General features: G+C 47.7%; 1 protein-coding gene across 1 annotated transcript in view; it reads left to right on the top strand.

The window, feature by feature from the left end:
* RGS22 (regulator of G protein signaling 22) overlaps positions 1 to 21,763 on the top strand; it is a 151,803-nt gene that overhangs the window by 1,936 nt on the left and 128,104 nt on the right. The window contains exons 2-4 of the mRNA XM_056124946.1: positions 6,833 to 6,905; positions 9,108 to 9,429; positions 10,021 to 10,132. Coding sequence (XP_055980921.1) covers positions 6,833 to 6,905; positions 9,108 to 9,429; positions 10,021 to 10,132 — 507 coding nt within the window. The remainder of the gene's footprint in view (positions 1 to 6,832; positions 6,906 to 9,107; positions 9,430 to 10,020; positions 10,133 to 21,763) is intronic.

Here is a 21,763-nt window from a genome sequence, read left to right as displayed (position 1 = left end):
TGCTAAGATGACACCAGTGTTTATATTGTTGTGTGTTGGTATTCCAAAGAGTCAAATTTATGCTCAAGACACATTTCTTTTGACTTAAACTCATTTCTGGGGCTGCAGAGAAAGGCCAAAAGATGGCAACACTCACTTGCATGCAGGAGGCTGGGTTTGCATCCCCAGCACTACCGGTCACCTGAGCACAGAACTGGGAGTGACCCTGAGCATTGATGGGGTGAGGAGGTGCTAAGAATACTAAAATAAGTGAAGTTTTCAGTATATTACTTTTTAATTTTTTTTCCAGAATTTTATTAAAGCACTGCGATAAATCAATTTTCAAAATTGATTAAAAATTAAATCTTCCTGCCCTCCAGAACTGTGATACCATATGGTCCTCTGAGCACAGCCAGGAGTGAGCCCTTTGCATAACTGAGTGTGGCCTCAAAATAAAACAAACAAACAAACAAGAATAAACGATGCTGTGGGTAATCTCATTTTAGTACAAGTCTGCGTGTGTCTGCCATTAGTTCTCTCAGTTGAAGTGAGGTTCGGGCTCAGTGGTGGGGCTTAAGTGTGGCATGTGTCAGTCCCTGGGTTCAAGTCCAGGCACCAAAGTGAATCAAGTCGAAATTGAATTGCTGAATTCATAACTCATTGTAATAGCATAGAATTTTCCCCAAATCATATATAATTTTTACTTTTTCCACTGGTTTTGTGTGGAGCTTAAAGACTAGTTGGCTATTGTGTTTGTTTGCTTGTTTGGGGCCACACCTGGCAGGGCTCAGGGCTTACTCCTGGGTCTGCCCAGAGTCGACTGGATAGGGGGTGGCATACAGAGTGTTGGGACTCAATCCCTGGTGGGCTGTGTGCAAGACCCCCTGACCATTTTGCTATCTCTCCCGTTCCTCGGCCTGTTCTTTTCAGGGCTCATTAGCTCACCTCCCAGATGGGTCTGTGAGCAATGATGCTGGGGCCCCTCTGGGCAGTGCTTTGGGCTGAAGCCCCATCTCTGCAAGCCGAGGGCTCTACCCCCTGAGCCACATTACCGGCCTGCCACAGTTCTTTTTAGTACAGAATAACTGTTTGGATGCACCACCTTGTCCATCCGCTTCCTGCAGGGCATCTGAGCGGCTTGCAAATGTTGGCCATCAAATTGCTCTGCGGACAGGGGACAGTGCAGGGGTTTGGGTGCTTGCCTTCCTTGTAGCTGAGCCAGGTTATCCCCGGCATTACATATGAATTCATGAGTAATGTCAGATGTGGCCCAAATCACGCCCAACCCCCAGCCTTTATTCTTTTGGTCAAGAACAAAGAACAAAGCTGCCGTAAACATTCCTGTGCAGGGTCTGTTGTGGCTGTGCTCTAGCCTCCTCGGGGCATTACCAGAGAGCTTGGTTCCTAGATCACGGGGTGAAAGTAGGTATGCGTACATTTCCAAGAAACCAAACTTTGCCGAGGGGTTTCCAAATCCTTGCCAGAATTCGGCAGAGTCAGTGTTCCAGATTTTGGCCACATGTAGCAGCATCTTGCTTTATTTGTCAAGTTTCAACGGTATCTTTATTCCCTTGTTAAATTGTTTATGCAGGGATTGGAGTGATAGCACAGTGGGTAGGGCAGCATTTGCCTTGCGCATGGCTGGCCTGCTTGGATGCCCGGCATCTCACATGGTTCTCGAGCATCACCAGGAACGACTCCTGGCTATAGAGTCAGGAGTTACTCACCTGAGCTTCTCTGGGTGTGGCCCCTCCCCCCTCCCCCATTATTCATATAATACACTTATTTTTTAAATCGAGCTTTTATAATGCCAAGCTCAGTTTTGTTTTCAGTGCTGGAGCCACAGACGAGACCAACCTGAATATAATAATATCCCTGAGAACTCAAACTTTCTCTTTTCTTTCGGCGAGGGTGGGGTGGGGGTGTCACATCAGCAGTGCTCAGGGCTTACCCCTGGCCCTGTGCTCAGGGATCACTTCTGAGGGAGGGGAGGGATGGCATTTTGTGGTGCTGGGGATCCAGTCAGGCTTGGCTTCAAGCAAGGATACTCTCTAACTCTTGTATATTTCTCTCTGGCCCCTCAATTTATTTATTTTTTTCGGTGAAGGGCTGGAGTGATAGCACAGCAGTAAGGTGTTTGTCTTGCATGCGGCTGGCCCAGCCAAGCCAGGTTTGATTCCTCCGCCCCTCTCGGAGAGCCCAGAAAGCTACCGAGAGTATCTAGCCTGTACGGCAGAGCCTGGCAAGCTCCCCGGGACGTATTCGAAATGCCAAACACAGTAACAAGAAGTCTCACAATGGAGACTTAACTGGGCCTGCTTGAGCAAATCGATGAACAACGGGAGAACAGGGCTACAGTGTGGGGTGGGGAGGAAGATGAAGCGGAGGGAAAAATTACAATCTCCTCTAGCAATATTAGCTTTTTATAAGTTCAACCAGGTAAGGGTTAAAGATGAAATTATCTCATCAGTTTGTGCAAAAAACAAAGTAATGTAATGGAATATATTGACAATTAGAATAAATCTAAAACAGCAGGTCCAGATGGTAGTTATCTTGGATAAGTTAAGAAATTGCCTAATGAATGTATTAAAGTAATTATATTCCTCCTTCAAAAAAATTATGAACTGTTAAGTTAGGAAATAGGAAAAAAATGCCATTTTCCAGTTAAATGTGATACGGATGTGTGGCATCGTTATTTAATATAGATAAGACGTGTGATTTCACAGACAGGAGTGCGGGGAGGGGGGCCCATGTGGGGCGCTTCCCCCCCCTTCACAGCACTGACCTCAGGGCCCAGAAGGGGCTCCCTCACAGATAGACTGAGCCCTCCTACTCCTGCAGATTCCTCATGCAGATTCCTCTCCGGGGAAGCAGACTGTAGCTTAGCTTTGGGGGAAGGCGGGAAAGTCACCAAGTGAGAACCAGCAGAGGTCCAGGCCAAGTGGACTGTCTGGGCCAGGAGGCAGCTTCTGTCTGGGGCTACCCCGGGACTCAGGATGGAGAGAGGGAAGGAGGAAGGGAGGGGAGAAGGGGGCAGAGCAGAGAGAAGGGGAGAAAGGGAGAGAGAAGGAGAAAGGAAGGAAGAAAAGGGAGGGAGGAGAGAGGAGAGTGGAAGAGGGGAGAGGGAAGGGGAAGGGAGAGGGGAAGAGGAGAAAAGAGAGGAAGAGAGTAGAAGGACAGAGGGGAGTGAGTTGGGAAGGAGAGGGGAGGAGTGAGGGAGAGAGAGTAGAGGAATAGGGGAGTGGGAGATGGGAAAGAGAAGTCACTGTCACTGTCCTCCTGTTCATGGATTTGCTCCAGCGGGCCCAGTAACATCTCCATTGTGACAATTGTTACTGTGTTTGGCATACGTCATGGGTAGCTTGCTGGGCTCTCCGAGAGGGAGAGGGGCAGAGGAATCGAACTCGGGTCGATGTTGGCTGTGTGCAAGGCAAACACCTTACCCACTGTGCTATTGTTCCAGCCCGGGAAGGAGAAGAGAAGGAAGAAAAGGAGTGGAGGGGGCAGAGGGGAAGGGGAGGGGCAGAAGGGAGAGGAGACTAGGGATTCTTCCCCTAGACCGGGGCTAGAATCTCAGGAGCAGCCTTTGGAATCAAGTGGGGAAGCATCTTTGTCTTTTCCTGTTTGGTCCTGAGCAAGAGCGAGGCCCTGGCCAGTTCCCAGCCAAGTCATGAGAGTTCTGGGTGGGCTGGCAAGGCCTTCCCTTGGGTCTGGCCTCCTACCTAGGTCACTGCCTCTGGCCGGTCAGGAATCAGGAGGCAGCAGCCTTGGGGCACAGAGTCTGAGCATCTGACAAGCGCCTTAATAGCCAACAAGAAAGTGGTGAAATAAACGCGGGCCTTGGGCGTGGTCCCCACCCATAGTAGGGCTTCCATGGGCCCTGACTCCAAACCTGGCTGAGCAGTGGCTCCCAGTCACAACCTGACAGGTACAAGCGCAGACACTTGGCTCTTGTCAAGCAGGTGTCTGTCTACCTGCTCACTTGCCCGGCCACTGGAACTTGGGGAACCATTTTACAGAGACCCCTGCACTGTCTCTCTGGGCTCTCGTGGAAATTCATCCTCAAAATGCAGGTTGAATGGCGAGACACTCAGCTGGATGCCCAGGTGAGACCTGATAATTTCTCTTCTTTGGGAGTCACTTGACTTGGTATCCCTTCTGTCCTGTTCGGTGTTGTTTTGGCATGTGGTTGTATCCCAGGCCCAGCTCTTGGGTAGGGAGACTGAGATACAATCCAGAATCATCCTCCCTGCACCCCCCACAGCAAGTTGAACTATAGGGTGCACTACAGAGTCTATATTTAAGAAAGATCACCCCAACACACCCCTCAGAATTGCTAACATGTCCAGAAGCAAGGTTTGTAAACTTTATTCACAGAGCTCCACTGTAAGCTGCTGGTTTTGAATTGCTGTGGCTTTAAACAACATACAGACTGATAGAACGGCCTGTGTGGAAAACGTACATTATGGGGCACAGAAACAGAACAAATAAAATTGTTCTCTTGAAACAAATGTTCAAGTGAAATATGCTCATGGGAAAGGGCAGACTGAAGCCTCAGAGCATCTCCATGGCACTCCTAGCAGAATGGAAAAAGTCAGATGGCTCATGTTGGTATCGATGCAGGAAGGTAAATGGTCCTCTGCTGGTGGAGATGTAGAGTGCAGCCAACCCAACATGGACAATGGTCTGACAGAGCATCACCCAGACTGGGCTGCTGAGGAAACACAAGTTCGCCCTTTGAGCCATGTCAAGGGTGTATATAAAGGTTACATACCTTTATCTATTGGTGTACATCAAGACAAATGAAAACACATATCCACACTAAAGGCATTCATGAATGTTCCTAGCAACAGTATTTGTAATATTCAAAAAAAGGAAATAAGCCAAATGCCTATCACAAGATGGGTGGACAAGATGTTTTCTATCTGCACCACAAGTATATTATTTTACGATTAGTCTTTCACAAGTGGAATGTTATTCAGCAATAAAAGCAATCGGGTATATTGACTTGTTAAGACACAAGTGAATCTTAAAAAAAAATTTGGTCACATCTGGTGGTACTTGGGGGCTACTGCTGCCTCCAAGTACAGATAGAGTGGCAGTGCTTTTGGCAGTGCTCAGGGGGACCAAGTGGTGCCAGGGATAAAACCTAGGCTTCCGGCATGCAAAGCATGCACTCACCCCATTAAAGCATCTCTTTAATCCCTTGGAAATATTTTATGAAGTGAAAGAAACTGGTCACAAAAGACCACTGCACGGTGATTTACATTCACGTGAAACATTCAGGCCGTCTAGAGACGGAAGGTGGTTGCTAAGCATTGTGGAGGGCGAGGAAGAGAGTAAGGAGGAGATGGTCCTTGAAGGGCCTGGGCTTTGCAGGCCTACCCGTGATGTGGGAGACTGGGCTAGTGAGCACAGACTCAACAACAATGAAATCACAAGACCTAAAATACAAATCACCAACCTTTGAAATGAGCCTGTCAAGGGGGCAGGTGGTACATGTGGGGGGAGATCTTGGGGGGCAAGGGTATTGGAGGGAGCATGGGACACTGGTGGAAGAAGGGAGACACTGGTGGTGGGGGTGTGGTTGGTTTTGTATGCCAATAATAACTCAACTACCAATAACTTTATAAATCACTGTTAACTAAATTTTTTTATAGTCTGGGTTTTCTTTGATGTGATGACAATGTTCTAAAATTAATTGTGGTGATGGTTGCACAATTCTGAACAGACTGAAAACTATGGAATGATATACCTCATATAGTTAATTTTTATAGCTGGATTGCATCTTTAATAAAACCGTTACTCACCCCTGTCTTCAAATCATGAGAATAGTTTATAACCTACCATGAGGGGTGGTGGTGGATAACTTACTGTTTTGTGTTATTTTAAATTTGCACGAGATTATTTTTAGAAAGAGAGAGGCCGTATATCATGGTAGCTAAAGAGCTGAGATTCGGGATGGGACAGATCTGGATCAATTTAGGGCTCAACACTTTCAAGCTGTTTGTCTCTGGGCTATGATCTCACCTCCTCAATCCATTTCCTAAATTATTGTGACTACTAATACCAGGGATTAACCAATCCCGTCTGCTGTGTGCAGGGCCCCACGCCATGGAGAAAGGATGTTTCCACAAGTATGCAGTGATGGGTGGGCACACGGTGGTGGGTGCTGGAAGGGGGGGTCAACTAAGGGCACAACTCCTGGAAATTGACAGCCTGTGGGGGGGGGATGAGGGGAAGAGATGGAGTTAATACGAGTAGGGTTTCAGGATAGGAGTTTGGACCAAGGAGATGAAGATGATCCCCCACTATCAGTGAAGAATGAAAGAGAGTATCAGGAGAGAGATAGAGAGATAGAGCGAGCGAGCGAGAGAGAGAGAGACTCTCTTCTCTCTTCATTCAATTCCAGATTTGGGAATCAAGGGCTTAGAATCTCCCCTTAGAATCTCCCTTTGGTTGGCCAATAAATATCCACAGGTCCTCTCTGTTCTACTGAGAGCGCTCCACATCGATGATGAAGAAAATCGACCATTCTCGAAGTTATTCTCCACCGGCTTTGCTGCTTTGTTCTCACATCCAACAATTAAGGAAGTGCTCCCTGCAGAGGGGCAGGGCTGTGGCTCATTGGTAAAGTGGAGGCCCCACATGCAGGAGACCTTGATTTGATCCCAGCACCACAAAAGAAAGTGAAGAAGAAGCCAGAGAGATAGTCAATGGGCCATGCACTGGCTTTGCATGAGGGAGAGCCAGATTCAGTTCCCTGGGACTGTGTGATGCCCAGGGGGTGTCTCCAAACACTAATATATGCAGAATGGAAGTCAGATCTGCCCCTTCTGCCCTCTGGTCTGAGGCCTGTGCCAGCACCAGTTCTGGCCATGTCCCACTCCCTTGGAGGGCATCCAGAGTGAGTGCTTCCCACAAAGGTGAGTCCTCCAGCCGCTTCCTCCAAGCCCTCTGAGGTGTCACATCCCACTACTGAAAGCCAGGGACCCTCCTCGCCTTTCCTGACCCTGGGGTTGAATAACCCCCAACACTGCATATGGCACCCAGAGCCCCACCAAGCGTGGCCCGAGCACAGATCCGGGAGTAAGCCCCGACAGCACAACCCACGTGGTCCAAACCGTCCCCCTAACTCCCAAAGAAGAGAATCTACCAAGACATGTTCTGGACTCTTGCAACACAGTCACCTGCCTTCTGTCCCACGTGTGTTAGTGCTCAGTGGGCCCCACGTGGTTCGAGTGAAACATGTGAAAGGATTCAGGTAGCCAGAGAGGCCTTATGGAGAATCACTCTGCTTCAGCAGAGAGAAGGGAGGTTGGAGGTGTTCCACCAGAAGCAAAGATCGGAAGGGGAACCAGCTGGCAGCTCTGAAGTCGCGGGTTCACAGGGGAGCGGCTGTGGCCAGTGGGCTGCAAGGGCACACGCCTCTGCAAGCACATCTGGTGGAACTGGCCTGGTTTGGCCAGCTGACTGGTCTGGGTTTCTGGCTCAGCGACCAGGTGACTGGAGGGAGAGCCTAGGAATGGGGGGTTCTCAAGGAAGCCGTGGGGGAGGAGAGGGTGGAGGAGGAGGAGGAGGATTTCCTTGTGGACTTTTCCGCTTGGAGTCACTGGGGAGAAGCATCTATGTCTGAGAACAGCAAAGCTGATGGATTAGGGTTCTCCGGCTCAAGCAGAGGTGCCAGCTGGGGACCAAGATGTCCAGGCTGAAAGTTGGATTATCGGTTGACTCAGAATATTTCTGAAAGTGGAGACCTTCTCCTCAGAAATACTGTTTTTAATGTTTCATTTGTGTTCAGGGCTCTCTCCTGGCTCTGTGCTCAGGGATCACTTCTGGGGTGCCTGGAGCAAGGCCAGCGCCCTTTCCACGGTTACCGACTGTCCAGCGCTTCCTCTACCCTTCCCCTCTCACGTTCCACCTGCTCGTGTCCATCTTAACGCTTCCAAAACACACCCAGACACAAGTCCTCCGCATCCCAGCCCATCTGCGCGGTCTCCTAGGGAGATTTCCCGCCTCTAAGCTATGGAGTAATCCTTCTGGTACTGATCTCGTCTATTCTTGGCTATTAATCTCCTATTTTACTTACTTTATGTTCCCCAGATGAATGCAATCTTTTTATGTCATTCCCTTTCTTTCTGAGTCATTTCGCGTAACATGATACTTTCCATGTAGTACCACTTGTATGTAAATTTCTTGACTTCATCTCTTCTAACAGCTACATAGTACTCCATTGTGTAGATGTACCAAAGTTTCTTTAACCAGTCATCTGTTCTCGGGCACTCAGGTTTCTTCCAGATTCTGGCTATTGTAAAGAGTGCTGCAATGAACAAATAAATGCAGATGTCACTTCGACTATACATTTTTGCCTCTCTGGGATATATTCCCAGGAGTGGTATTGCTGGGTCAAATGGGAGCTCAATTTCTAGGGTAAAGGGCAGCTCAGATAGAGACGGAAGCACCAAATAAAGGGTGTTTGGAGGGGAGATGCATGTTGAAAGCAGACTATGGACTGAACATGATTGCCACTCACTGCCTCTTTTGCAGACCACAACACCCAAAAGGAGAGAGAGAACGAAAAGGAATGCCCTGCCACAGAGGCAGGGTGGGATGGGGGGGGGGGGGGATGGGTGTGGGAGGGATACTGGGATCCGTGGTGGTGGAAAATGGGCACTGGTGGAGGGAGGGTATTTCATCATTGTATAATCGAAACCGAAGCACAAAAATTTGTAAATCTGTACCTCATGGTGTTTCACTAAAAAAAAAAAAAAAAAAAGCTTAGCCATCTAGTCTAACAGATTACTGCAAAACAAGTGGGAGAGGCTCACTCCAGGATGGAAGGGGGAGGGGGCGGCAGGGAGGCGCATGCAAGGTGTTTGATCCACTCAGCAACCGTGGAGACCCGTGGGCTGGGAGCCTTCTCCTGCTCCTTTCCCTCGCTGTCCTCCCCCTCTTCCTTCTCTTCCTCCTCCTCCCCTCCCCTCTCCTCCTTCTTCCTCCTCTTTTTCCCCTTCTCCCTCCTCCATCCCCCTCCTCCCGCTCCGTCCCTCCTCCCCGCTCCCCTCCCTCCGGGTCCACGCACGCCCCCGCCCCCGTGCCCTCCGGTGCCCGCATTGTGCGCTCCCTAGCAACGCAGGCCAGCGCGCCCAGCCGGCCACTCGCGGGCCCGAGGGCCTCAGCGCCCGCCCCGGGGCCCTGAGCAGCCGCGCGGCGGCGATGCCCGAGAGGCGGCTCACGGCGGGTACGTGCGCCGCGGGGGCCCTTCCGGGGGTCGCGGGAATCAGGCCTCCTTCCCCCGACCCCGACCTCCGCCGCGACTCCCAGCCTCAAAGGCCGCCCACGTGCCCGGGCGCGGCCCTGAGTGCTTGTAGCCCCGGCGCGCCGACGCAGCGAGCTGATGCAGTGTCTTGTCTCGTTTCAGAGCCTCCCGTTATCACAGAAGACGGATTCGTGAGTATGGGCTGGAGCGCGACCCCAGCTCCCGCTGCGCTTTAGTTCCTGATGCAAGGCCAGATGGCAGGCAGAGCTGTGGCCCTCCCCCTCCCCTCCTCTTTCCCCTCTTACGCCCTCCTCCTCCTTTCCACCTCCCTCCTCCGTCTCCTCCTTCTCTTCTTCCTCCTCCTCTTCCTTCTCCCCTTTCTTCCTCTTCCTCTCTCCTCTTCCTCTCTCCTCTTCCTCCTCCTCTTCCTCCTTCTCCACTTCCTCCTCTTCCCTTTCTTCCCCTTTCTCCTCTTCCTTCTCCCTCCTCCTCCTTCTCTTCCTCCTCCTCCTCTTCCTCCTCCTTTTCTTCCTTCTCTTTCTCCTCTTCCTCCTCCCTCTCTCCTCCACTACCTCCTCCTCCTCCTCCTCCTCCCTCTCCCTTTGCCTCCTCTTTGTTACCTTGCTGGAGTTTTGCCTTTAGTCCCAACTATATGAGAGACCCTTTTCGATTCCTGAAACCATGAGAAGCCTCGCGACTGGCCCTTATGTGGTTCCTGTTCCCAAGAGTTCTTTTCTGGAAAAAGCCTTTGGAATTGCTCTTTGGCTCTGATTTTCTCCCAGTGTCGTGTAGACGCAGCTATGGTTGCAGTAAACATTCATGGGCAGATCCTACTGCAGCTCCTTTCAGAAAAGCACCAAGCGGAGTTTTCAGCTCTGACTCGTTCGGAGTCTAGTAAAGCTTGGGATGGGCCCCAGCACTTAGGGAATCGGTGTGTGTTCCCCAGGGCGGGTTCAGAGATGGAGGCGGCTGCTGAACCTGACTGGCCTTGACTGGACTCTGGGTTGAGCCCAGTGCTCCTGCCGTGTCTCTGTGTTGTTTACTTAGTGTCCTCTGGCTCTTACTGCCCCCCTTGCCCCCCTTGGCTGATGATCTTATTATTTGCTTTTGGGATTTTGTTGAACAAACGTTGAGAGGCCTTCTAGGTTTCCAGCTCGAGCTGGACTCAAAGGCCAAGAAGAAGGTCACGGATCCCCAGCGTCTGAAGGAGAAGAAAAGGCTCTGCAGGATCTGCTCCCCCAGCTGGAGGGACATCCCACCCCCACACCCCCTCCAGAGTGTGGCCTGGGGGTGACCAGGGGTGAAGGGGAGGGAAGGGGTGCATGGTTGTAAGCTGCTTTCAGCACTGTGCTTCCAGTGGGCTTGCCAGGACCTTTCTGGAATGACTGAGCCTGCCAGCCCTAACCCAGCATGTGCACGATAGCCCTCAGCGGTGGGTCACCAGGCCGCCCTAACCTTTGTGCCCTTGACCCACCTCTACCAAAGACCTGAAAACCCAGTAGCTGCCTCTTTTCCTCCCAACCTGCTTTTATCTGAACACCCTTGGTTTACAGAGCTGTTCATGATACACTTGTTATAGGCATTCGATATCCCAACGCCAACCCCATCACCAGTGTGACCTTCCCTCCACCATTGTCTCCATTTTCCCAAGCCTGCCCCCTTGGTAGGCACAAAATAATTTATTTTATATGGCTTGTTACAACAAAGTGGCTAATGGAGTTAAAAAAAATACTTTAGTAAAAAAATTGTGAAAATTATTGTATCTCACCATGGGTCATTAAATCCTTGTCTGAGGGTTTGCTGAGAGCTATTGTTGTTAGTTGAACCTTCTGTGCTATACTTTTTTTTTCTGTGTTATACTTTTGTTTTTAGAGTTTAGTGGGTTTCTATGTTACTTTCCCATCTAATCTGGTGTGTTCTACTGGGATGTCAGTATTGTAGAATGTGGAGGTTTGAAAAATGCAGAATATTTAACTGGGCTATGAGTTTAGATGGTGGTCTTTGTGGGATGTGGGCGTGGCTGCCAGGGTGTTCAGAAGCAGAGGGGTAGGGGAAGCTTCCTGCCCCCCACTCCAAGAAGACCCCAGAGCTCTCAGCCTGATGACCAGTGTACCTGGAATTTTTAGCAGTTCAGCATCTCTGCAGAGCTTAGTGGCAAGGCAGTGGCTTCCGGCTTTTGGCGTAGCAGCAGCTGTGGGTTGTGGATGTGACGGCCAGGATTTTGACAGGGTGGGGACTTGGCCTCTTGAGGATGCCCCCGAGTTTTCAACTGTGAAGCTGATGTACCTGTGAACATTTGCAGCTTGTTGATCTCTTCCGAGATTTAATCATGAGCCTGTAGAGCTAGGCCAATGGGTGAGCTTACAGGGAGGAGATTGTGGGATGTGGGCACAGCTGCTGACAATCTTCCTTCCTTTCTTTCCTTCCTTCCTTCCTCCCTCCCTCCCTCCCTCCCTCCTTCCTTCCTTCCTTCCTTCCTTCCTTCCTTCCTTCCTTCCTTTCCTTTCCTTTTTCCCACCCTGATGCCACCATCTTCCACCTCTCCCAGTTCTCATTTATTTATTTTTTTTTTAAAAAAACAGTCCCCTTTTTGGCATTCCTTTGCTCTTCTCCAGGACCCAGTTCTTCTGCAGCCCTCTCAGGGATCACTCCTGGTGGGCTTGCGGGACCATATGGGATGCTGGGGATAGAACCTGACTGGGTCTGTTCAAGGCAAGTACCCTACCCACTGTATTTTTGCCCCAGTCCTAAGGCTTGTGGTTTTTTTTAAATAAAAACTTTTGGGTATCTCCTGATGTGTGAAGAGCATGACCGAAATGTGTCACATATGTGTGACCCTGTCACCTCAACTCCCACCTCAGTGAGGGAAGGGAGATTGGGGGAGGGGGCGGGTTCAGTGTCATTCGTGTGAAGCTGACTGCTTCATAGTGAACCTCAAAACAGCCCTGTTGGGGGGATAGTGACAGTCACATCTCACTGCTGAGTAAGTGGAAATTCCGGGGACATCTGACTTGGCTTGAGACCAGAGCCACCCGAGCCAGAGAATGTTCATCACCCTACGCCTGCACCATTTTTCCTACTCCCTTTTCTTTGCACGTACTTCTGTATAAATACCACATGCTAACCGGTTGCCTCATTGGAGATCCAACTTTCCCTATTCATGTATCTGGAGTCCTGTCCCCACAGCACATGCATTAGGGTTGCAGTTGTGACCAGGGGTTCCTGTGTTTGTGGTGGTTAACCTCCGTGTGTGTTGTAGCATGTGATTTGAAGGGGACATTATTAATGTTTTGGCTGTTGTCTCACAGACACCCGTCAGTTGTCCAAGTGAAGCAGCTGAAGATTTCTTCCCCTGATTTCCCTTTCATATTCAAAATATTTTTTCAAAAACCTTTCAGAACCTGAGAGTGCTCAGGACTTGCCCCTGGCTCTGTGCTCAGGGATTACTCCTGAGGACAAGTCTTCAGGGACTATCCATGATGCAGGGGATCGATCAGGTGCCCTCCCTGCTGTATTATCTCTAGCCCCCAGTCTTGTCCTTTTAAAACTAACTTGTAAACTCCAGTAGAGTTGGGATTTGGTCCCGGTGTTCCTTGGTACTCCCTAGAGTAGGAAGGTCTCACAGTGCCAACTATGCTGTCAGATGGTTCATCTGGTTTACATGAGCATCAGGGTTGTTCATTGTACTTATATTTGTGGAACTTCATTGGATGTTCCTTAAGCATCTCTCTCAGCGGTCTCCCCACTCTTGCATCTCTGTTCCTATTGTATTTGATTGGTCCTTGATAATCTTCTTGAGGACAATTTATACCCAAACTTAATGTATTCAAAACCTTCTCATTAGTTCCTCTGGGAGCTATATGTTTTATTGCAAAAGCAAAGCTTGAACACAGTCTTGTAAATCAGATGATAAAGTGAATGCTTTTCATTACTTCCTTCAATCCCAGCTCTCTTGTTTTCATATTCTATAGAAACGGAAATATAAATCTATCATGAATAGAACTTGGACTGCTTCGTGATGCACTGGGAGTTGATTAAGTGTTAGGTACACAGAGAAAAAAATTTAATGTGACTGACTTCGAAAACTTTTTAATTTGAAAATAGAATACAAATTAGTATCAAAAGCTTAAGTGTTGGACCGTCAAATCTAAGGTAATCATATTTTTCTCTTGTGCCTCAAAAATGAACTGAAAGCAGGCAGGTATATATGCTTTGGTTTGAAAATAGTCTTTGTAGGTTGAAATTTTGTAGTGCCTATTAAAGATTTTCTGATAAAACAGATACCACTTTAAAAAGAAAAAAAATACCATTTTTTTTACCATCAAGTCACTTTTCTCCATCCAATCAGCAACTATAGGTACTATAGTTTGTGTGTGTGTGTGTGTGTGTGTGTGTGTGTGTGTGTGTGTGAAATAGAACCCAGGTGAAATAGAACCCAGTTTATTTGACATTTGAAGGAGCAGAGAGGTTAGGGCCACACTCAGCAGTACTCAGGGCTTACTCCTGGCTCTGTGCTCAGGGTCCACTTCTGGCCATACTCAAAGGATCGTTATCAGTAACCAGAGTGTCACGCAATATTTACTCATCTGACTTAAATATGATACTTGCTTATAGCTTATCTCTAGTCTGTTCAATTTCATATTCTGGTGTTTGTATGGGTTGAATGAAATTGTAATAAACACAGAACATTTCCCAAGCATGAGGATCTCCTTCTCATTCTAGTGCAACATGCAAAAAAAAAAAAAAAAAAAAAAAGAAAAAAGAAAAGAAAAGACCCCATGTCTCCAGGCCTTGTGAACAAGTCCGTCAAATTATGTGGAAACATCCTGACCTGTGGTATTTATTTTTCCAGAATGTAGCCATGGCCCAGTGCCCACAAGTTGGTTTGGGCGGGCCACTAGGTAGCACTCGTGAGTAGGCCGGGCTGGGCCTCTCCTTGCCCCCATCCTCCGTTTGTCCCCCGAGTGTGTGGGCCCAGGTGTCAGGAGTGTTTCCAACAAGTCTTTTGGAAACTGAGATAGATCCCAGAGCTCCTCTGGAAAGTGTGAGGCTGTTTGGAATTTCTCCCTCTCGGGGGAGCCCAGATCTCTGGTTGGAATCAAGTTCTCCGATGCCTCTTGGCACTGCAGGGCCTGTGTTAGAACTTCAGTTTTACCAGTAAGTGGATCAACAAGTATGCTGGTGGCTGAGCACCTACTTGAACTTCTGGTTGAATTAGGCACTGTTGGGGTCACATGTGGCTCCTCACTCGCTGCTTCCCACGGTGGCGATCCTTCCGTTCAGAAAGGTGCTCTCTAAGGGGGCCCGGGGCAGACCAGCAGCTTGGGTTTAAGCGTGAATGCGGGGTCTGAGCCAAGCACATTAGACTTAGAGAAGCCTGTCTTTAGAGGCCGAATGGTTACCGGAGGCTACTAGGCTATACTGGTTAGAGGTTGATGGGTGGAATGGTGAGGAAAGGCCCATTCGTTTCTCTTTCAGATCAGAATATCAGGTTGCAACATCCGCATCACTGGGCAAAACCTTAGGATACCTGGGACCAATTAGTGGTCTCCTTAGAGCCATGAGGAGAGAAGAGGAGGAAAGGCCATGGCCTCAGTTGTCACTGTAGGCCCTCCCCTTCAGCTGCCTCTTCTTTGAGCCAGTGGGGGTCTGATGGATGTGGCCTTGGGCACTTAAGTTTCTGGTGCTCCTTTGGTCTAAGCAGTCAGTGCTCTTGCAGTGCTGTGTTTCACCTTGAGGGGCCGCTCTCTCCCACTCTCTCCTCTCCCTCTCCCATCTCCCCCTTTCCCTCTTTCTCCCTTTCCTATCTCTCCTTCTCCCTCTCTTTCTCTCTTTCCCTCTCTCTCTTTTCCTCTTTTTTCTCTCCCTCTCTCTCCTCTCCCTCTCATATCTCTCTATCTCCCGCTCTCTCTCGTTCTCTCTCCCTCCTCTCTTCCTCTCTCTACTCTCCCTCTCTCTCCTGTCTCTTCTTTCTCCCTCCCTCCCTCCCTCCTCTCCATTCCCTCTTTTCTCTCTCACTCTCTCCTCTTCTCCTATTTCTCTCTCCCACTCTCTTTCTTTCTCTCCCCCCTCCTTCTCTCTTCCTCTACTTTATCTCCTTCCTTTCCTATCTCTCCCTCTCTCCATTCTCTCTTTCTCTTTCCCTCCCTCTCCTTCTCTCTCCCTCTCTCACCTTCTCTCTCCCTCTCTCTCCTCTCCTGTCTTTCTCCTTTCTCTCCCTCCCTTCCCCTTCTCTCTTTCCCTCTCTCTCCATCCCTCTTTTCTCTCTCCCTACTCCTCTTCCTCTCCTATCTCTCCCTCTCCTCCTCTCTCCGGCTCTTTCTCTTTCTCTCTTCCTCTCCTCTCTTCTCTTTTTCTGTACTCTCCCCCTCTCCTCGGTCTCTCCTTTCTCACTCCCGCCCTCCCTGCCTCTCTCTTTCCTTTCTCTCTCTTCCCCTCTCTCCCCTTTCTCTCTCTCTCTCTCTCTCTCTCATCTACTCCCTTCTCACTCTCTTTCTCTCTCAGTTCCTTTCTCCTTCCCCCACCCCCGCTCTCTTCTTTGGGAAAAGTAGCTCTTTTTCATCTTACGAGGGCTGTGGTGGCCCCTTCTTGTTTCCAGCCCTCCGAGCAGTCACTTACCCACCATCCACTTGGCCAAAGCATGGCGCAGGTCTAGAGGCACGGGAACATAAAAACCAAATCAGGCTTTGTCCTGCAGAAGTGCCGGCCGGCATGGGAGGCCTTAGATGGAGTATGAAGGTCATGAGAGGGAAGACGTGATACTACTCTAACACGTGGAGCAGAAAGAGGATGGGCCAGGCCCATGGGGAAAAAAGGCTCCCAAGCCAACGTGACCATCAGAAAGAATCATGGTGGCCTGTCATGCCCGCATGGAATAAGACCAGAGCAGATTGCTCTTCCGTGCCCGCACAGGTAGAACTGTTAGCTGAGGTGTGGTCAGGAAGGTGGATCCAGCAGGTGGAGCATCCCAGAGGGGCAGGAAAAATGACAGTGGTGTGTTATGGACTGGAGAGTGACACTGGCGTCCAGAAGCCTGGCCAGTGAAGAGGACCCAAGGCAGTGGACAGAAAACCTTTGGGGGGTGGGATTTGGCAGCCTTTAGTATGCCAGAGGCTGAGACTGTCCATGGGGACAACTTGATATTAACCATCCCTCTCCCACATTTTTTTGTGTTTCAGTCACACCAAGCAATGCTCAGGACTTTCTCCTGGCTATGTGCTCCGGGTCACTCCTGATGGGGCTTGGGGACCATGTGTCACGCCAGGGATCAAACCCTGGTCAACCGCCTGTAAGCCAAGCACCCTACCTGTTGTACTGTCACTCCACCCCTCATTTTAATCACTCAGAAAGAATAATCCAAGGGCATAAGGAGAATCTCTGTTGCTCTGTGGCTGCTCTCCAGTTGCAGAGCGCTTCTATCTTCCCAAACTGAAACTGCGAGTCACAAAGCAGCAATTTCTCATTTCCCCCCAACCCCTGCCACCCCTCCCCACTTTTTTTTTGTCTTTTTTTGAGTTGGTCCGTGGTGGGTTCCTTAGACACATGGGGGACTCCTCTGCTATTTTCCAGTTTGTATCTGGCTTGTAAGTCATTCTCAGTGTTGCTGCCCCAGACAGAATCTCCTTAGGGCCCATAGCACACCACATTTGATGGGGTTTAAAGTAGGAGACAACCAATCTTAGAGGGAAATACTTTTACACACACACACACACACACACACACACACACACACACATATATATATAGGGTAGGATAAGGAGGTAACACTCCCTACCCATTTTCCATAATTGCCACACCATATTTGATGAGGTTCAGACTGTAGGCGACAAATTATAAAGGGAAATATATATATATTTACATATATATAGCGAGCCTGGCAAGCTACCAAGAGTATCCTGGCAAGCTACCCATGGCATATTCGATATGCCAAAAACTGTAACAATAACGGGTCTCATTCCTCTGATCCTGAAAGAGCCTCCAATATGGCAGCGTTGGGAAAGACAAGTAAGGAGAGGCTGCTAAAATCTCAGGACTGGGATGAATGGAGATGTTACTGGCACTGGCTCTCATTGATGAACAACTAGAGGACGGTGATACAGTGACAGTGACAGTGATATATCACTGTCCTCCCGATGTTCATCGATTTGCTTGAGCGGGCACCAGTAACGTCTCCATTGTGAGGCTTATTGTTACTGGTTTTGGCATATTGAATACATCACGGAGAGCTTGCCAGGCTTTGCCCTGTGGGCGAGATATTCTCGGTAGCTTGCCAGACTCTCCAAGAAGGATGGAGGAATTGAACCTGGGTCGGTTGCATACAAGGCAAACACCCTACCTGCTGCACTAACTATATATATATATTAGCACACAAGGCTCAACCTTTAACAGCATGTTAGTGATCTCTTACAGAAGGCCTTAATGGCCCCTGGGTGAAATAAAACAATCTTCACACTCTTTCCTCTAAGGAAATTTTTTTTTCTTTTTGGGTCACACCCAGCACTAGACAGGGGTTACTCCTGGCTTTGCACTCAGGAATCACTCCTGGCAATGCTCAGGGGACCATATGGGATCCTGGAAATCAAACCCGGGTTGGCTGCGTGCAAGGCAAATGCCCTACCTGCTGTGCTATTGCTCCAGCTCCTAAGGAAACTTTTTTTTGGTAGCATTTTTAGTGGTTTTTCATAACAAACAATACAAAATAAATTATTTCGGTTCCACTTTGGGGCAGGGGAGGGGGTTCAGGATGGAAACACCTGAAATATGGTGGTGGGAAGGTGTAATGGTGGTGGGATTGGTGTTTGAATATTAAATCTAATCAAATATTGTGAACTACTTTATAGTTTTTTTAATTAAGAAAAAAAAAGAATTTCCTTAAGGCCAACTCATGTCCTGTGGCGTGTCCATATACATACCACATGTTGTGTATCTTTCCATACGTAAGTGGACGTGGTGGGTGGTTTATACTTTTATGTTTTGGGCTGTTGGTCATGTGGCACTGGTCACGGCATTCGTGTTTTTCATCGTTTAGGGTGTGGGCACGGCAGAAGCACAGATGGGCCTGGCATTGGCTCTCCGTCCCGCATGCTGCGGTCTCGTAATGCTGCGTTTCCGATCCCCATAGAAGTTTCTCCACAGCCTTCCCCCAGGCTTCCAATTCTCACCATCTCAGGTGTCAAGTAAAATTTTATTGTGCCGCTTTGACTCCCATGTCTGAGTCACTGGTGGCGTTGGGCATCTTTTCCCTGTGCTTATAAACTCTGTCTGTTGGGCTTTAGAGAAATGTCTATCCATGTTTCATGCCCATCTGAAATATTTGGCTTAGGGCCTCCTATTTAGGTGAGTCTGTTGAGGTGGGGAGCTTCTTTTCTTTTTCCCCTTTCTTTTCTTGTTTATTAAATAAAATATTCAAAATAAACCCTGGAAATAAATAAAGGAAGTATTTGGGTGGTTACCTGTCTTGCAGAGTGTTCAGGAATATTTCTGTATTCTGGATATTAAACCCTCCTCAGATACATGTATTGCAAATATTTTCTCACATTTCATGTGGCCGTCTGTTCACTTCTTATTTATTTACTTATTATTGGTTTTTGGATCACACTTAGTGATGAAGCTCTGCTCTCAGAGATCCTGGCATGCACAAGGGACCACATGGGATGTGAGGATTGAACTCAGATTGGCTGCATACAAGGCAAGCACCCTACCTGCTGTATTATCATTCTGACCTTCACTTCTGACTAGAAGCTATTAATGCAAAATTTTCTTTTTTATTTTTATAAAATGCTCTTTGGATGTTTATATTTTTGATGTCATATGAAGAATTACCAAATTCAACACCACAAAGATTTGTACTTATGTTTTCTCTACATTTCATAGTGTATATATGTATGTGCATATATATATATATATTTGGGGGGTGTTGGGGCCACACACAGTGATGTGCAGGGATTTTGTGTGTTCTGATATCAGGAGTGATTCCTGGAACTAGTCGAGGGACCATATATGGTGCCAGGAATTCGAATTGGGGCCAGCCACATAATTGTCTTATCCCCTATCCTATCTCTTCAGCCCCTGCTGTTTCATATTTTGTAGGATTTTACAGTTTTGCTTTGAAGTATGAACCCTTGATCTATTTTGAGTTAGTTTTATATTAGGGCCAAATTTCATTCTTTTGTATGTACACATTCATTTTCACTCGCATCATTTATTGAAGAGAATTCTTATGCTACTGACTAGTCTTGGCACACTCATTGACAATTATTTGACCATATATGAAAGAATTTATTCCTGAATTCTAGTCTGTCCCAGTGGTTCATACATCTGTCCTTATGCCAGCACCACACTATTTTGATTATTGTTCTTTTGTAGTAAGTTTTGAAATCAGGATATCTGAGTCTTCCACATTGGTATGTTTTCAAGATTTTTTTTGCTATTCAGGGTTACCATGGGAATTTTAGGATGAGCTTTCCTTTTCTGAAAATAAAAAGTCATTGGGATTTTGCAGATCTGATGATCTGTAGAGTGCTTTGGGTTGGTATTACCTTCTTCACAATATCGTCTTCCAGCCCATTAAACATGGTATGCCTTTATGTCTTTCCATTTATTTTCTTCTCTAGATTCTTTCAGCAATGTTCTATAGTCTCTAGAACACACATTTTTGTTTGCTTATTTTCTTCTTTCAATGCTATTGTTAGTGGATTTATTTTCTTAGTTACCTCTCTGGATGAACATAACATTTATTGATGTATTAAATTTTATGCTTGAAGTGATCACATTAAATATTTAACAAAAGTGTTTTATTGCTGATGACTTAAAGGGTGGATTGTGTGCCTGGCATGCAGGAGGTACAATTTCAATCCCCTGTCACTGCATGTCTCCAGAACCCCACTGGGTGTTATCAGAGCTCTGAGATTATCAGGTGTGGCCCCAGAGGCACAACTGGGTCTGAGTGTAACAATAGTGGGCCAGAGCCCAGCACAGAGAGCTGAGGGTTGATGGGGGTGGTCCCTGGGTCCTCTGACACTACTTTGGAGGTCCTCCAAAAAAATAACAAAAAGTTTCTTGAAACTTAAAAGATGTTAAATTTTAAATTGTCGTTTCACACACATTCAAAATTGCAAGAGTTGAAATTTTATTTAAAATTTACCAGTTCTTGGACTGGAGAGATAGCACAAGGGTTAAGATACTTGACTTGCATGTGACCAACCCAGCTTCAATCCCTGCCACTCCATCTACTACCCTGAACACTGCCAGGAGTGACTCTGAGTGCAGAACCAGACTAAGCCCTAAACACCTCTGGGTGTGACCCCCCCAAAAAAAAATAAAAATAAAGCTTAACAGTTCTTACTATTTTAAATTATTTAATTCATTTATTTTGGTGTATGTGGTGCCTGGGGTCAAACCCAGGTCAGCCACATGCAAAGCAAGTGCCCTACTGGCTGTGCTCTCTCTCCAGCCCCAGTTCTTTCCATCGTTCATGAAATGTATGTTAACATTTTTATAGGGTAAGCAAGCTGGTAAGTCAGTAATGTTTCATCTCAAATATTACAAAATCTATTGTAACTCTCTTGCACTGAGGGCATGTACTTTCCAAGTGGTCACCTCAAAGCTAGCGTGGGTATTACTAGTACCTGTGGTCATTGGACAGGCATATCCAGTATCTGTGAAGGCGAATACTGGGACCGTCATCTCTAAACTGGCAGTCAGCAGGTCAGAATGACAAATCAGGCATAGGGTAGATCCTGCCCAAAATGATACCCACCAGGATGGGTATTATCATAATATTATATATCATTATATACTATATAATTTAATATATTATTATGTATTGTTATTATATATTGATATTCTCCCTCCTCCTCCCCTACAATTTGTGTCCATCGTGAGCTGTGTACTGTCATCTTGGGACCCTTGAACAGAAACTCAAGGCTGGAAGCTTGCTAATTAACGCATGACAGAAGCCTGACCAGCCCCGTGGTCAGTGTCTTTGGAGCAGTGAGAGGGTGGGACATGGCTTAGGGGCCAACATCTCATGTGAGGGAGCTGGGTCCGAGGAGACCCAAGCAAGGTAAGGTCACCTATAAGTGGGCTCACCATCCTGAGGCTGCTGAAATCTGCCCTCCCTCCCTCTCAGTGTCTTGCTGCCTGAAGGCGGAAGATTTGTGAAGGGTCCTTTTGTTGGACCTATTGAATCCCATTCTCTGCACTTAGGAGTTACCTTGATTAATGTCAACTCATTGTCTTCCACTTCATCCCACCTCCCCATGCTGGTGGGATGAATGAAACCAGCGATGGACTCACTGAAGGAGGAGAATCAATGAATTCAAGTGGACTTTAGGGAGAAGTAGTAAAGAGAGGTTTATTATAATACCGTCTATCTTATAATATATATGTATATTATAGTAGAATGTCAGGAACATCAGGAACGTCAGCAACTAGTTTGTTTCTCATGAGCATTGTCTTCGTGAGATTCAGATGTAGTCCCACCTTTCCACACTCATGGTTAAAGTTGACCAGCATTCATGCTAC

The sequence above is a fragment of the Sorex fumeus genome, unplaced genomic scaffold (genome assembly GCF_029834395.1).
Source record: "Sorex fumeus unplaced genomic scaffold, SorFum_2.1 ptg000053l, whole genome shotgun sequence".
NCBI classification, from domain to species: Eukaryota; Metazoa; Chordata; class Mammalia; order Eulipotyphla; family Soricidae; genus Sorex; species Sorex fumeus.
This window is presented reverse-complemented; position numbering and strand designations above follow the sequence as displayed.